The following is a 13,212-nucleotide window of genomic DNA, read 5'->3' on the forward strand; positions in this document are numbered from 1 at the left end:
ACTATTTTAAATAAATAAATAAATATATTTATTAACTTGTACTTGAATTTAAACAAACATAATAAAATTTCTTATCATTAAAATGTTCTTGTTTACTCATTAATTTTTTATAACATTCTTCAGCATAATTATTAAGCAAAACTTTTGCTGGATGAGATTGATTGAAAAATATTATAAATTGATAGATAATACTAGCCAAAAATTTATGAGAGCAAAAATAAATTTCTAAATGCTAAAAAAATATGGAAATATTACTAAATAAAAATAGAAAAATTACACTTGAATATAATAATTTCACAAAAAGAAATAAAGTAAGTTAAAAAATAAACAATAATATATGCAAAACAATGAAGCAATACAAAAAAAAGCAAGTAAACAAATAAATAAGTTGAAAATTTAATTAAACATTTTTTTTATAAAGCAATTAAATTATTTTAGTTTTTAATTTAATGAAATAATTAATACTAAATTTAACTTTTGCTAATATTTTATTTGGGTTGAAAAAATTAATCATTCTTAAGAATATTTAATATATGAATATTTTCAAAAATGCTCTACAATCATTGTTTAGTAATTATTTCTAACATGTTCTCTGTTATTATAAATATACTGTAATAGCTTTTCTTCTGAAAAGAAAATTTTGATCACTTGTCTTCCGTTTTTAAAAATATCTTAAAAAATTGAATATTCTTCAAGACTTTGACTTTAACTTAAAATTAAAATTAGCAATTCTATTTATGTTTCAATTAAAAGTCGACATAGCCTTTATATCAATATTTTATTTTATAAATTTAATTTTTGATCTGTTATGTAAATAAGATATGTGTAGCTATTTTTATTTTATTTTGATGATTACTAATTACTATGTCTAAATTTATATTAAGCCATGAAGGAAGATAATTTTTCATCTAGATTAAAAGAAAATTATTTTATGCAAGAGAGAATACCTTAAATAAAAATTAAATCTCCTTTAATTTAATTCTTTGAATGATATGATTACTCGTTTTTACTTTAGCTTTAAAAGACATTTGTTTGATTAATATCATTTTTTTACATTTCATCCTAGCTTTTTGCACAATCTTAATCATAATTTTCAAAGAAATTTTTTATTCCATTATATGAATTTTAAATAGTTTTATCCTTTTTATTGGATAATAAAGAATTCTTTTAAGATAGACTTTGGAATTAATTACTTTAATTAAGGAACTATTTAAATTAATATTCAGTATGCTAATCAATTTCTTTACTTTTATTGCTATTATTATTAAAGTTTAGTAATTAATTTTATTCATTATTTATCTAATATTGAATTTGATTTTGCTTATCATTTTAAATATGATGTAATTGATTCTCCTAGCTGTTAAGTGAAGACATTTTATTTACTTCATCAGAATTAAAAAGAGAAATTATAGATTATTCTGATAAATTATTCGATAAATTACAATATTTATCTTAATTATTTAAAGATTCTTCATTTTTAAGCTTTTGTTTTTAATTTTGTTGAGTTAAACTTTATTTTTTGTCTGAATTCTTTAGATTTTAATTATCTGTCATTTTTTTATTTAATGTGTTTTGTTTTTTTATTTCTATTTAATCATTAATTTCATTTTTATTTTATTTTTAATAACTTTTAGGTGACTCAATTATTGAAAGGTTTTACTCTTCTTCAGCTGTTTCTTTTTATATGTAAGCTGCTTATGTTTTTTGTTCTTGGTTTATTTTATTTGAGAGATATCTTAAAAAAATTTCTGAGAATAATGAAAAGTTTGATTAGATAGTTTTAATCGAAGTGACTCCAATATACTAAACGAATATTTATTCTTCAAAGTTAAAATCTAATACAGCAAATGTGTCATAATCTTTGAATAGGATCTAATTAACAATATCATAACACATAGTGCATATCTTTTTTTTAAATTAATAATTATAACAAGTGGTAACTAATTGAATGTTCAAGTAAGCTTTAGTTAGGTTATCATATTTGTCTTTGACCTCTTGCAATTCTTAGTTTTTGATATTGTTAATTTGAGCTATCTATGAAAGAAAGTTAATTTGCATTTTTTTCAAATAAGGTAGGTAATACATACACTCTTCTAAAGACTTAACTAAGATTAATGCTGCGGTGTAATAATTCTTTTATATAAGTTAATACTATGCTTATTGTAATGTGCAATATTGAAAATAAATATCAGAGCTAAAATCAAAAATATTTTTTTTATTTGCTTTGAACTCTTTTCTTACTTGATGGAAGGATATTTTTAATTTTTGTTATGATTGAATGAGATATTACTATGTATTTATAAAATTATTTATTTTTTTACTATAAACTTGATTTTTAATAGCAGTGTTGAAAAGGTACTGACTGTTTTCTAATTTATCTTCATGTTCAGAATCCTTTAAAGCGACTTTAGCTTTATTTTGATAATGATTGCTCTTTAAATTAAAGGAGTTCGAATTTGTTGGAGTATTTTCTTTTTTTAAGAGGAATTGATTTGAAAAGTTACTTCCTTATTAGGACTGTTTCAATTTTTAGTTTAAAAAAATACTGTAATTGTTTTAATTACTTTTTGATTGTCTCTTTTAGTTACTTTGTGATCTTGATTTATTATTTTCTTTGTTTGTCATACTGAATTGAGAATTTTGTCTAATGAAATTAAAACTTAATTAATCATTTATTGATTAAAAATTTATTAATTTTTCAGTTTATTCAAGTTAACTCTAAAAGAAATTAGTATTTCTATCGGATTTTCTAGCTTTTATAGGACTGGTAAGAATTATCTAATCCTGTTATTTGCTACTAGTCTTTACAATTTAAATTTTACCTTTAGTAATTAAATTTTCAAAAAAAATCTTATCTTAAGTATCAAGTGTTTGGTTTTTTGTCAACGATTAGCATTCGTTTACATTAATATTCAAGTTGTTAGTATGAATATTAACATAATACTACATTAAAATATTTAGTAATTTATTTGTTTACTCACGCATTTAGTAATGAAAATCTCTTACTAATAGATTACAGTAACTAGTAATTTCTCTTTTAAATGAAGAGGATAAATAAAGTTAACTTATTGAGATATTTTCAATTACAATATCTTCAAATGCATCCCACATAAAGTAATTTTACTTTTTTAAATAAAATATTAGAGAAGTTTGATAATTAAGATTTCTATTAAATAATTATTCAAACAGCTATTCAGCATCATGAAGGCAATAATTTATTTTATGTTGATATTTGTAATTTTCTACAAACTGAGTAATATCACTGATATTGAAATCCTTATCCACTTCATTTAAGCTATAAAAGAAAAAATTCTTGAATTGTTCTTTAAAATTCTACAACTATTCATTTAAATTTTGGTCAATATCTAAATGAGAGTATACTTAGAGTTCATATTTGCAATAAATTATTGAATTTCCAAAGCTTTCTAAAGCTTCTTAGTATCTTTCTTAATTGAAATGAATTACCCCGATATTGTTATAACAAACACCTAAAGCTCGAAAATTCCCAAATTATCTAAAATGGTCAATGCATTTATTTAAGTTTAGTAAAGATAAGCTTTAATTATTTGAAAAGAAACTTGAAGTTGTAAATCTTAATATTTAAAAAACATTTTGAAAACTGCTCAAAAGATCTTATGTTTCACTTGAAAAGCAATATCCTTCTAAATCCTCATCAATTTAATCTTCAATTAAAATATCATTATTATATTCTGTTTCATAACTTATCTGTGAAGTTTAATTTTAGGTTCTTAAGCTTTTATTTATTTGGTCTTATTTTTAGTTTAGAATTTTAATTTGATTAAGAATATTCTTTAGATGGTTGACAGGATATAATATGCTAAATCCTATTTATATAGAGTAAACTGCCTATACAATCAGAACAAGAATTGCTAATGACCAACTGATGTATAAAAATATTTTATTATAATATGTGAGATTCAATTCAAGATTTTTTGCATAGACTTACATTTATTATTTTGATAGGATATCCAAAAATAAATAAATATTTTTAATTTCGTATTTTTTTGCTGGGTTAACAGATTTTAGAGTTTGATCCTTTGATATTTTATCAATTAATGTTATCCTATTAAGGATAACTAAACACTCTGTACCATTTCTGCTGTATTCAAATGTTTTTTAGTCATTTTTATAAGGATTAGATAGATCTATACTATCTGTTTTAGAAATAATTAAATCTGAATTTTATTTGATGTTGTCTAAAAAGATTTTAGTTTAATTTTAGTCTTGTAGGTATTTAGTTTCAACGTCTTAAATATATGTAACTGACTAAATTTATTATTTAGAATCATATACTAATGAAAGTTGTCTTGGATCTAAAAGCATCTATTGTAAAGAATTTTAGCTAAAGTTAATAAAATAGTTAGAAATAGATTTCAAATTTAGAGTTGTGCAAATTAAAGCAAATACAGAGCTATCTGAATTAGGATCTTATTTTGCATATTTTAATATCCTTTAACAAAAATTTGTTGCAAAATAGTTTAATCCATTGCCAATAAAATTTAGCTAAGGAGGGAAAACTGTTATCGAATAAGAATCAACTGTTGGTTAATAATAAAATCTACATCTAACATCAAACCTATACGGTAAAGAATTATATGGGCAATTTGGAGGGATTGCATATTCTCTCATAGTAGAATTATAACCAAAAACAAAAAGCATACCATCATGAGTAAATCCAAAATACATATTCTATATTTATAACCATCTAATGTCTTTATTCTGTTAGTCGTATTTTATGGCTTTCAACAAAAAATCTTAATGACTAGAGTTTTCTATTTGTTGCAGTGATATTTCATCTAATTATTAAAGGTAACCATAATTTGGATGAAGCCTTTATTTATTTTAAATAATATTTAAAAAAATCAATCAATTTATTTTTACTTCTTTTTATGCAAAAAAAAATCATTTTTACAGTTTTTATTGTAAAAATATTTCATTCTTAATTTCTTAAATCAATTATTTACAATAAATTTATAAATAAACTTTTAGTTAAAAAAATAAATAAGTAAATAATATTAATTACCAATTGCTAGTAGAAAGAATATGATCTTTAAAAATTTATAGTATAAGAGGATTTTCTTGGTTATCAAAAGCTCGCTGCATGTTTAATATTGCGGCAGTAAAATTACTATTCTTTTTGATTTAGTTTAGTAAATACTTTTAATATAATTAATTTGTAAGGTTTATTTGCCAAGCCACCTTTTATATCTGATTATTTATTTAAATGACCACAACTTTATTTTAAATTTTCGAGTTGGAGATTTGGTCTTAGTACAAATTTTCAGCAAAGTTTTATATGAAACTTCTACTTGTCTCTTAAAAAAAGAATAGTGTTATTAATGTAGTTAAAATTAAAATAAAAGTTGGTAGTAAAAATAGCATTGTCACAATGAGTTATGTTTAATTTTGTTTGAAAAAATTTAAGCTAGTAGAATTTGTTTTAACTATTTGTTTCTTCATTCTTTATCTTTATCACAAAAATTTTTATAATTATTAATTGAATTCTTTATTAATGTTTACCAATTATTTATTACTATAAAAATTAGTTAATAAAATCCAATGATTTTTTTCCCTTATCTTTAAAGTAATTTTCCTTTATTAAATAATTGAAGAAAAAATATCATTTTTATATAATAAATAATTAGTTCCCAAAATAAATTTTAAGAACTATCCTTATATTAATTTATTTATTTTACCTGTTTTAATATTAATTAATTATTCTGTTTAATTTATTTATTTATATTATCATTTTCATAATAACATTTTTATTTTTTTAAATTTTTTAAATAAATTATTTTTATATTTATTGAGGGGGGAGGGGAGGATATCAAAATAAATGACCTTTCAAAAAAATCAAGCATAGTTTAAAAATTTTTTTATCAGGGTAAAAAAGCAGTGTCTAAAAATTTTATATACTCCTCTCTATTGACAGTTTTTGAATGAACGAATACTGAGATTGGATTTAGAATTGTTTGAAATAGAAATCTTCACATATATGAATTTGGCTATTCTTATGATTAATTATTCACTTTAAGAAAATTATGATTGTTCCTTAAAAAACCTAAAACTGTTGCTATTCTCGCAAAGGAAAAATATAGATTTATCTGAAAATTTAAATTGGTGTAAGTGAATATTTTAGTGCTCAATATAATAATCTATAAAAACATTAATAAAATATTGATATTTTAAAGTGAATAAACATATTTTTAATTTCTTAAATGGCAGTGCTCTAAACTGATTTAATAATCCATATAAATATGAAACAATAAGTATATGAAAAAGTATTTAATATTTTCTTTTGCTATTGATTAAAAAAAAAAATACTTTATAAATTTATTTAAACAATTTAAATCTCTTTTATTCATTATTTTTATTAATTTGTATTAGATACAATAAAATAAATCAAAATTTTCAAATATAATTAAATGTATCAATGTTATTAGCATTCAGGATTAGAAAATGTTAAAAATTAAAGTAACTTAAAATTAAAATGAAAACAGAAAGAAAGTATTTAGATATTAATAATAAAAAATAAACAGAAAGAAATTCAGAAATGCTCAACAATTGTTGTTTAATAACAATTTTTAATATGTTCTCTATTATTATATATATATTATTACAATTTTTCTTCAGAAGAAAAAAATGTGATTACTTATCGTCCATTTTCATAAATATTTGAAGGTATTTTATACTCCTCTAAACTTTAATTTTAGTTAAGATTTAGAACAAGCAATTATATTTGTAGATTTACCAATAGTCTAATCAATTTCTAAATCAAGATCTTATTTTTGAGATTTAGTTTTTGATCAGTCACATAAATAAGATATGTGTAACTACTGTTATTAATTAACAATTATTGCTAATTTTAATTTCTAAATTTTTATTTAGCCATGAATGTAGTCAATTTTTCATCAAGATTAAAAACAAATTATTTCAGACATGCTAAAATTCCCAAAATAAAAACTTACTCACTTTTTTATTTTTAAGAATTTTATGTTTGAAAGTTTTATTTGTATTTTTTAATTTAACTTGTTTAATTACTATCTTGTTTGAAATTACAAAAGCTAATTACTGTATCTTCATGTGAATAATTTATTAAATTTTGCATTTCATTATCAGAACTCTTTGAAGATTCAAAAGAATTCTATTTTTTTATAGTTGATTTAAAAGTATTTGATTGTTAGAGATCTGTAAGATTCTTCTTTTAACTTATTTATGATTCAATTCCAAAATATTTAAATTAATCTGAAGTTTCCTACAAAATTTCATCACTTTTATAACTATTATTACTACTATTTAAAGATAACTATTTGCTTAAAATATTATTTTGATTTGTAAACATATTTTATTTTTCTGTTAACTAAGTTTCATTTCTCTAAATATCTTAGGAGAGATTATTGGGTTCATGGGCGGGTTCTGTATTAAAAAGAGATATCATAGAATATTCAGTATGCTGATTTTCCTCTTTACCCTAAATGTATTAAATTTTTGGTTAAGTTTCATCTCTGTTTTTTAATGTATCTTTAAAACTCTTCGAATTTAATTTTTCGTTTGATTAAATCTAGTTCTATTTTTTTTTTAAGCTGTTCAGATTATTTTCTTTTACAAATTCTGTTTATTGACTGATTACTGTTTATCTTTATGCTATCGTATTTTATTCTTATAATTTTGAATCTCTTTAAAAAAGCATCAAAAATAGTTTAGAGAATAATTAAAAGTTTGATTAGATAGTTTTTATTGAAGTAACTCCGATAGTTTAAGTGAATATTTGTTGTTCAAAATTATAATTTAGTAAACCAAAAGTGTCATCATCTTTGAAAAGTATTTCATTTATTATGTCACAACACAAAGCACAGAGTCTTTTTTAAAAGTACTTATTGTAGCACGTAGATATTATATATATGTTAAAATTGCAATTAGTGAATGTTTCATATTTATTTTTAATCTCTTATAACTCTGCGCAAGGTAGATTATTCTCTTAAAAAATCTTTGAGAGAAAGTTGATCTACATTCTTTTCAAGTAGGGAAGATAATATTTGCATTCCTCTAAAGATTTGATAAGTATCAATGCAGCTGTGTAGTAGTTTTATTATAAGATTTGAAAACTAGCTTGCTGAATTGTGCAATATTAAAAATATACATCAGAACTATAGTCATAAATATTTTATTTGTTTGCTTTGAATTCTTTTCTAACTTTATTTAATGATAATTTTAAAACTTATTTTGTCAGATTTGAATAAAGTAGAAGATTTATAAATTTATTCAAATTAGTATTCTAAACCTGTTTATTTATTGGATATTAATTTGCTTATTTTAAAGGATATTCTTTATTAATTTAAGTTTTAAGCATTTTATTATTTTTTTGCAATGAAGTATTGACAAAATTAGAGATTTTTCTTTAGTAAGAGTCTACATTTATTTCTTTTTACAGTAGCTGCTAATTAGAAATTTCCACCCCTTAAAATATTTTTTGTGAGCTGTCTTAAAGATAATTTATATTTTAGCTTTAATTTTCATCCTAAGTTTATTTTGATTTCAAGATTTTATTTACGTTTTAGTTTTAGTATCCTTTTTAAATTTTTTACTAAATAATTTATTGTTGCAATGATTTACTTTTTTCCTTATTCATTTAGTTAAAAATAGTATTCAAGGATTGCTCAAAGGATTTTTTAGAATCAATCATATTTTCGCTAAAGTCAAGTCTGTTTTAATAATCCTTTTTTATTTATTTTGACTTACGAGTCTAAATAGGAGAAGTAATTATTATTGACTCAAATTAATTTTTCAAATTTTTTTTAATATGAATGGAATCTTGATTTGCAAGATATTCAACTTTACTTTAAAATGAATTTTGAAATTCTAATTCTTTTGATTTAGAGTCATTTAAACTAATGTTTTTTGAAGGGTCATTTTCGAATATGCTCAGGTAGTATTCCATAATGATATTGAGTACACCATTTGTACATTTAATAATCTGGTTATTAAAGTATACAGAGAGTAGATTACAGTAACTTTAGATCTCTCTTTTCTGTGAAGGAGAAAGATAAAGCTAACTAATTGCAATATTTTCAATGACCATATCTTCAAATAAATCCCATAGAAAAAGATTTTATTGTTATAAATAAAATATTTGTGATATTTGAAAATTTAGATTTCTGTTAAACAAATTTTAAAACAAATACTCGATATCTTCATCAATATAACTAATTTTATTTTATTATTTATAATTTTCTACAAAAGCTACGATCCGACTGAGTTATAAATTTTATTCTTAATTTAGACTGTTCAATAGGAAATTTTTAAATAGAATTTTGAAGTCATACAGTTGCTAATTTAGAAATTAGTTAACCTCTTCGTGGGCATATGCACCTAATTCATATTTAGAATATACTAACGAATTTCCAAAATTTTCTAGAGCTTCTTGGTATCTTTATGAGTTCAAGTGAATTATCCCCATATTATTATAGCAAATTCCTAAAGCTCTTAAATTTTTAAACTGCTTAAAGTGATCAACTTAGTTGTTTAAATTTAGCAATGACATACTTTAATTCTGTCCAAAAAAATTTTTTGTTGTAAACTTCAACGTTTAGAAAACATTTTAAAAGCTATTCAAAAGATCCTGAGTCTCACTAGAAAGACAATATCCCTCTAGATCTGCATCTAATTAGTCATCTATCAATATTTCATTATTCTCATCAGTTAAAGTTCTACTGCTCATTGCGAATGAGTATTGTAAAGTTGAAAGAGGTTACTTTAACTTTTCTTTTTAGTTTTAAACTTTAATTTAATCAAGAATGTTTTTCAGATGAATAACTGGTTGAAATATGCTAAATCCAATTAATATTGAGTAGATTATCAAAAAAAAAAGCATGAGGATTATTAAACCCCAACTAATGTATAAAAATATTTTATTGTAGAATATGATTGTATCTTAAAGATTTTATGCGTAAATCTGCATATTTTTTTTTGAGAGTACATCCATAAACAAATAAATATTTTTTATTTAGTACTTTTTAGCAGGGTTAACCGTTTTTAGAGTTTCTTATTTAGGTACCTTATCAATCATTATTACTGAATTCAGAATAGCAAAACACTTTGTACCGTTTCTATTGTATTCGAAAGTATTTTGGCTATATGAATAAGGGTTTGATAAATTTATTGTATCAGTTTCTTAAAGAACAAATTCTGAGTGAGCATTAATTTCTCCTAAATAATTTTAAGCCTGCAATTAATCTTGGAGGTAATTAGTTTCAATATCTTAAATTTAAGTAACTGATTTTATTTGCGTATTTGAATCATAGACAAGTGAGAGCTATCGAGGATCTAAAAGCCTCTAGTAGACAGAATTTTTACTAAAGTTAATAAAGTAGGTAGATATAGACTTCAAATTTAATGTTGAGCACAGTATCGCATACACAGAACTCTCTGAATCCGCATTTTAACTGGAATATTTTTTTATTCTTTAGCAAATATTGGTAGCGAAATAATAAGTCCCATAATTAAAATTTATCGCAGGAGGAAATACAGAAATCGAAATATTTTTAATTGTTGGTTAATAGTAAAATCTGCACCTTAAATCAAATAAAAATGGTTAATCATTATAAGGACATCCAGGAGGTATAATATACCCTTTTGTGGTACCATTACTACCCATACCAAACAGCATTCCATCAGATGCATATCCATAGTACATAGTTTAAATTTGCATCCATCTAAAATTTTCTATTTTATCATCATACTTGATAGATCTCCATATAAAATCTAAGTGACTAGCTTAAAAGATATATTGCAGAGAGGTTTCATTTAATTGTTATAATTAGTCAAAATTCGGTTGAGTCCTTTAATTTAAAATTCAAAATAATATTTATCAATTATTATTTTTAAAATAAATTTATTATAGCTTACCATGTACTAGTTAAAAGAGGATTTTTTTAAAATATATTGAGCACTTACTAATTTCCTTTATTAACACTTGTTTGATATTAATTTAAGAAAGCAGGTTTAAAATTGTTATTAATTTTAACTGAATTGAATAGTAATTTTCCATAGAACTAATTTATCATGTTAAAATGCCAAGCTATCTTTTGTACTTACCCATTTATTTATTGGACAACAGCAGTGTTAACAATTTTAGAGTTAGATATTTAATCTTGATATAAATTTTCTGCAAAATCATCAATCATACCTAGACTTATTTACTAAAAATAGAATAAGGAAATAATGGTCGATATAAGCAAAATAGTAGTTGGAATTAGAAATATGGTTGTCATAATTAATTATGTTTTATTTTGCTTCCCAAATTCTATGAGAAAAAACTGCTTTATATTTTTTTGTTTTAACATTTTTTGAAAGTTTTTTTTTAAAATGTAATTTTCTTTAATTTATTTCTTTCTAAAATTTCAGATTGAATTTTTTTACTTTTTAAACTAAATTATTTTTGATTGAATTAACTATTTATTATTAAATAAAAATTTTAAAAACCTATGTTTTTCATAAAATAAGGCTATATTTTTTTTCAACACCCAAAAATAAATTTTGTTAACGCCAAATAAATTTTTTATTTGTGGATGCTAAATAATGCTAATTATTGACAATATATAATATATAATTGGAATCAATAATAATAATTATTTACTGAATCAATTATTTAATGCTAATTCAATAAAAATACAAAGTTATTTCATAAAATGACGCTAAACAAAAATAAAAATCTTAGAAAATGAATTGCCACAAGATTTTAAGCATCATTCCTCTAAGATAAAAAGAGAGTCCAAAGCGTTAACAATAGTTTGTAACACTCTGCTTAGAAATAGATTTTTTATAAATCATAACTAGTAAATTTAAAATTACAAACAAAATACAAGTTATTATTACATTTTATTTTAATATTTTTAGATTTTAATAAATAAAAACCTTTTTCTAACAATTCGATAAAATTTATTCTTAGCTAAGATTAATTAATTTCTTCTGTTTTTATTCCAAAATTTTGTAATTCATTTGAGCTGAAAGTAATCTTATTTTTAAGAGCTTGAAGTGTTTCTTACATTTACTCTATAGTGAATTCATGTTGTAAAATCAAATTATATAAAGAAACAGTAAAATAATGACAATAAATTAATTAATCAGTCTATGAAAGTATTATTTTTAATTTTATGAAGACTAAAAGTTTTGTATTCTGAATCATATAGAATTTAAAAGTATGCATATTAGATTGTTTTTATTGAATGAAGAATAATATTTTATAAGTCTATAATTAATTAATTGCTCACTATTTTAATAGTTAGAAAATATTTTATGTAACAATTCAAAAATAAATTGGAATTTAAGATCAAATTTTAATAAAATTAAATAACTTAAAATTATTATTTTTACTATAATGTAAATATATTTTAGATAATAATAATAATAATTAATAAATTTTATTGCTATCTAATTAATAATCAACTTATATTTCTGCGACACAATACTATGTCGTCATTTTAGATTATGTAATTGATTATAAAGCTTTTGTTTTAATAAAAGTTAATTAATGGATTTAATCAGCAGTGGGGAATGAATATTAATTATACACTTTTAATTATTGTTTTTTATGCTAATTATTTTTTTTCATACTACTCGAAAACAAAAGAAATATATTACATAAAGCAAAAGAAAAGTTTATTGCTTTCATTTTACTATTACTCTAAAAACTGTCTCAAAACCTTGGGGAGTGGGGAGTGTATTGTTTCTAAAATTAAGGTTAAAAAAAGCAAGTAAATATCCATAATATGGAATGAGTGTAAAAATAAAAAATATTTAATCTTTCACCCTCAACGTTTAATCCCTCTATTTTATATAAGTTAGATTCTATAAATTGCGTAAAAACAAGCTGATACATTTAATACTTATACTGAATATTTTAATATATGATCTGGGAACATCAAATACTCTAAAAACCATGCTGATTTAAGAAGTAGTTCGATAAACAAAATAAAAATATATCTAAACAGGTCTTTATTATTAATAAAGAAACAAATTTTCACTTATTTTAACTATTTATTTTTAATTATTTAAATTAAGATATTTTATAAATTTTAATTGATTTAGATTAATTACATAAGTACATAAGCATTATTCCCTTAGGTAATTATGATATTTACTTCCTTGGCTATTAGACTGTATTTTTTTTCTGTAGTTATAAATATTTATTTA

At 21.6% G+C, this 13,212-nt stretch overlaps 3 protein-coding genes across 3 annotated transcripts; all 3 read right to left on the bottom strand. All coding sequences in view use genetic code 6, as the record gives it.

The window, feature by feature from the left end:
• Window positions 1–560: 560 nt before the first annotated feature.
• On the bottom strand, window positions 561–5,124 carry TTHERM_000561609 (ABC transporter family protein; the record flags this gene model as incomplete). The annotated part of the gene is made up of 4 exons (XM_012796136.1): window positions 561–592; window positions 864–908; window positions 1,011–4,852; window positions 5,045–5,124. 4 exons carry the CDS (start codon window positions 5,122–5,124, stop codon window positions 561–563), a joined length of 3,999 nt encoding a protein of 1,332 aa, XP_012651590.1.
• A 1,444-nt stretch (window positions 5,125–6,568) lies between these two features.
• TTHERM_00561610 (SF-assemblin/beta giardin family protein) lies at window positions 6,569–11,414 on the bottom strand (the record flags this gene model as incomplete). Its single annotated transcript, XM_001010214.2, has 2 exons — window positions 10,927–11,414; window positions 6,569–10,859 (listed from the first exon to the last, which is right to left on the bottom strand). Exons 1-2 carry the CDS (start codon window positions 11,361–11,363, stop codon window positions 6,569–6,571), a joined length of 4,728 nt encoding a protein of 1,575 aa, XP_001010214.2. The 5' UTR covers window positions 11,364–11,414.
• Window positions 11,415–11,765: 351 nt separating this feature from the next.
• TTHERM_00561620 (hypothetical protein) lies at window positions 11,766–12,067 on the bottom strand (the record flags this gene model as incomplete). Its single annotated transcript, XM_001010215.1, has 2 exons — window positions 11,766–11,823; window positions 11,946–12,067. The coding sequence occupies 2 exons, from the start codon at window positions 12,065–12,067 to the stop codon at window positions 11,766–11,768; spliced, it is 180 nt and encodes a 59-aa protein (XP_001010215.1).
• Window positions 12,068–13,212: the final 1,145 nt, after the last annotated feature.

The sequence above is a fragment of the Tetrahymena thermophila genome (genome assembly GCF_000189635.1).
Source record: "Tetrahymena thermophila SB210 genomic scaffold scf_8254763, whole genome shotgun sequence".
Lineage (NCBI taxonomy): Eukaryota > Ciliophora > Oligohymenophorea > Hymenostomatida > Tetrahymenidae > Tetrahymena > Tetrahymena thermophila.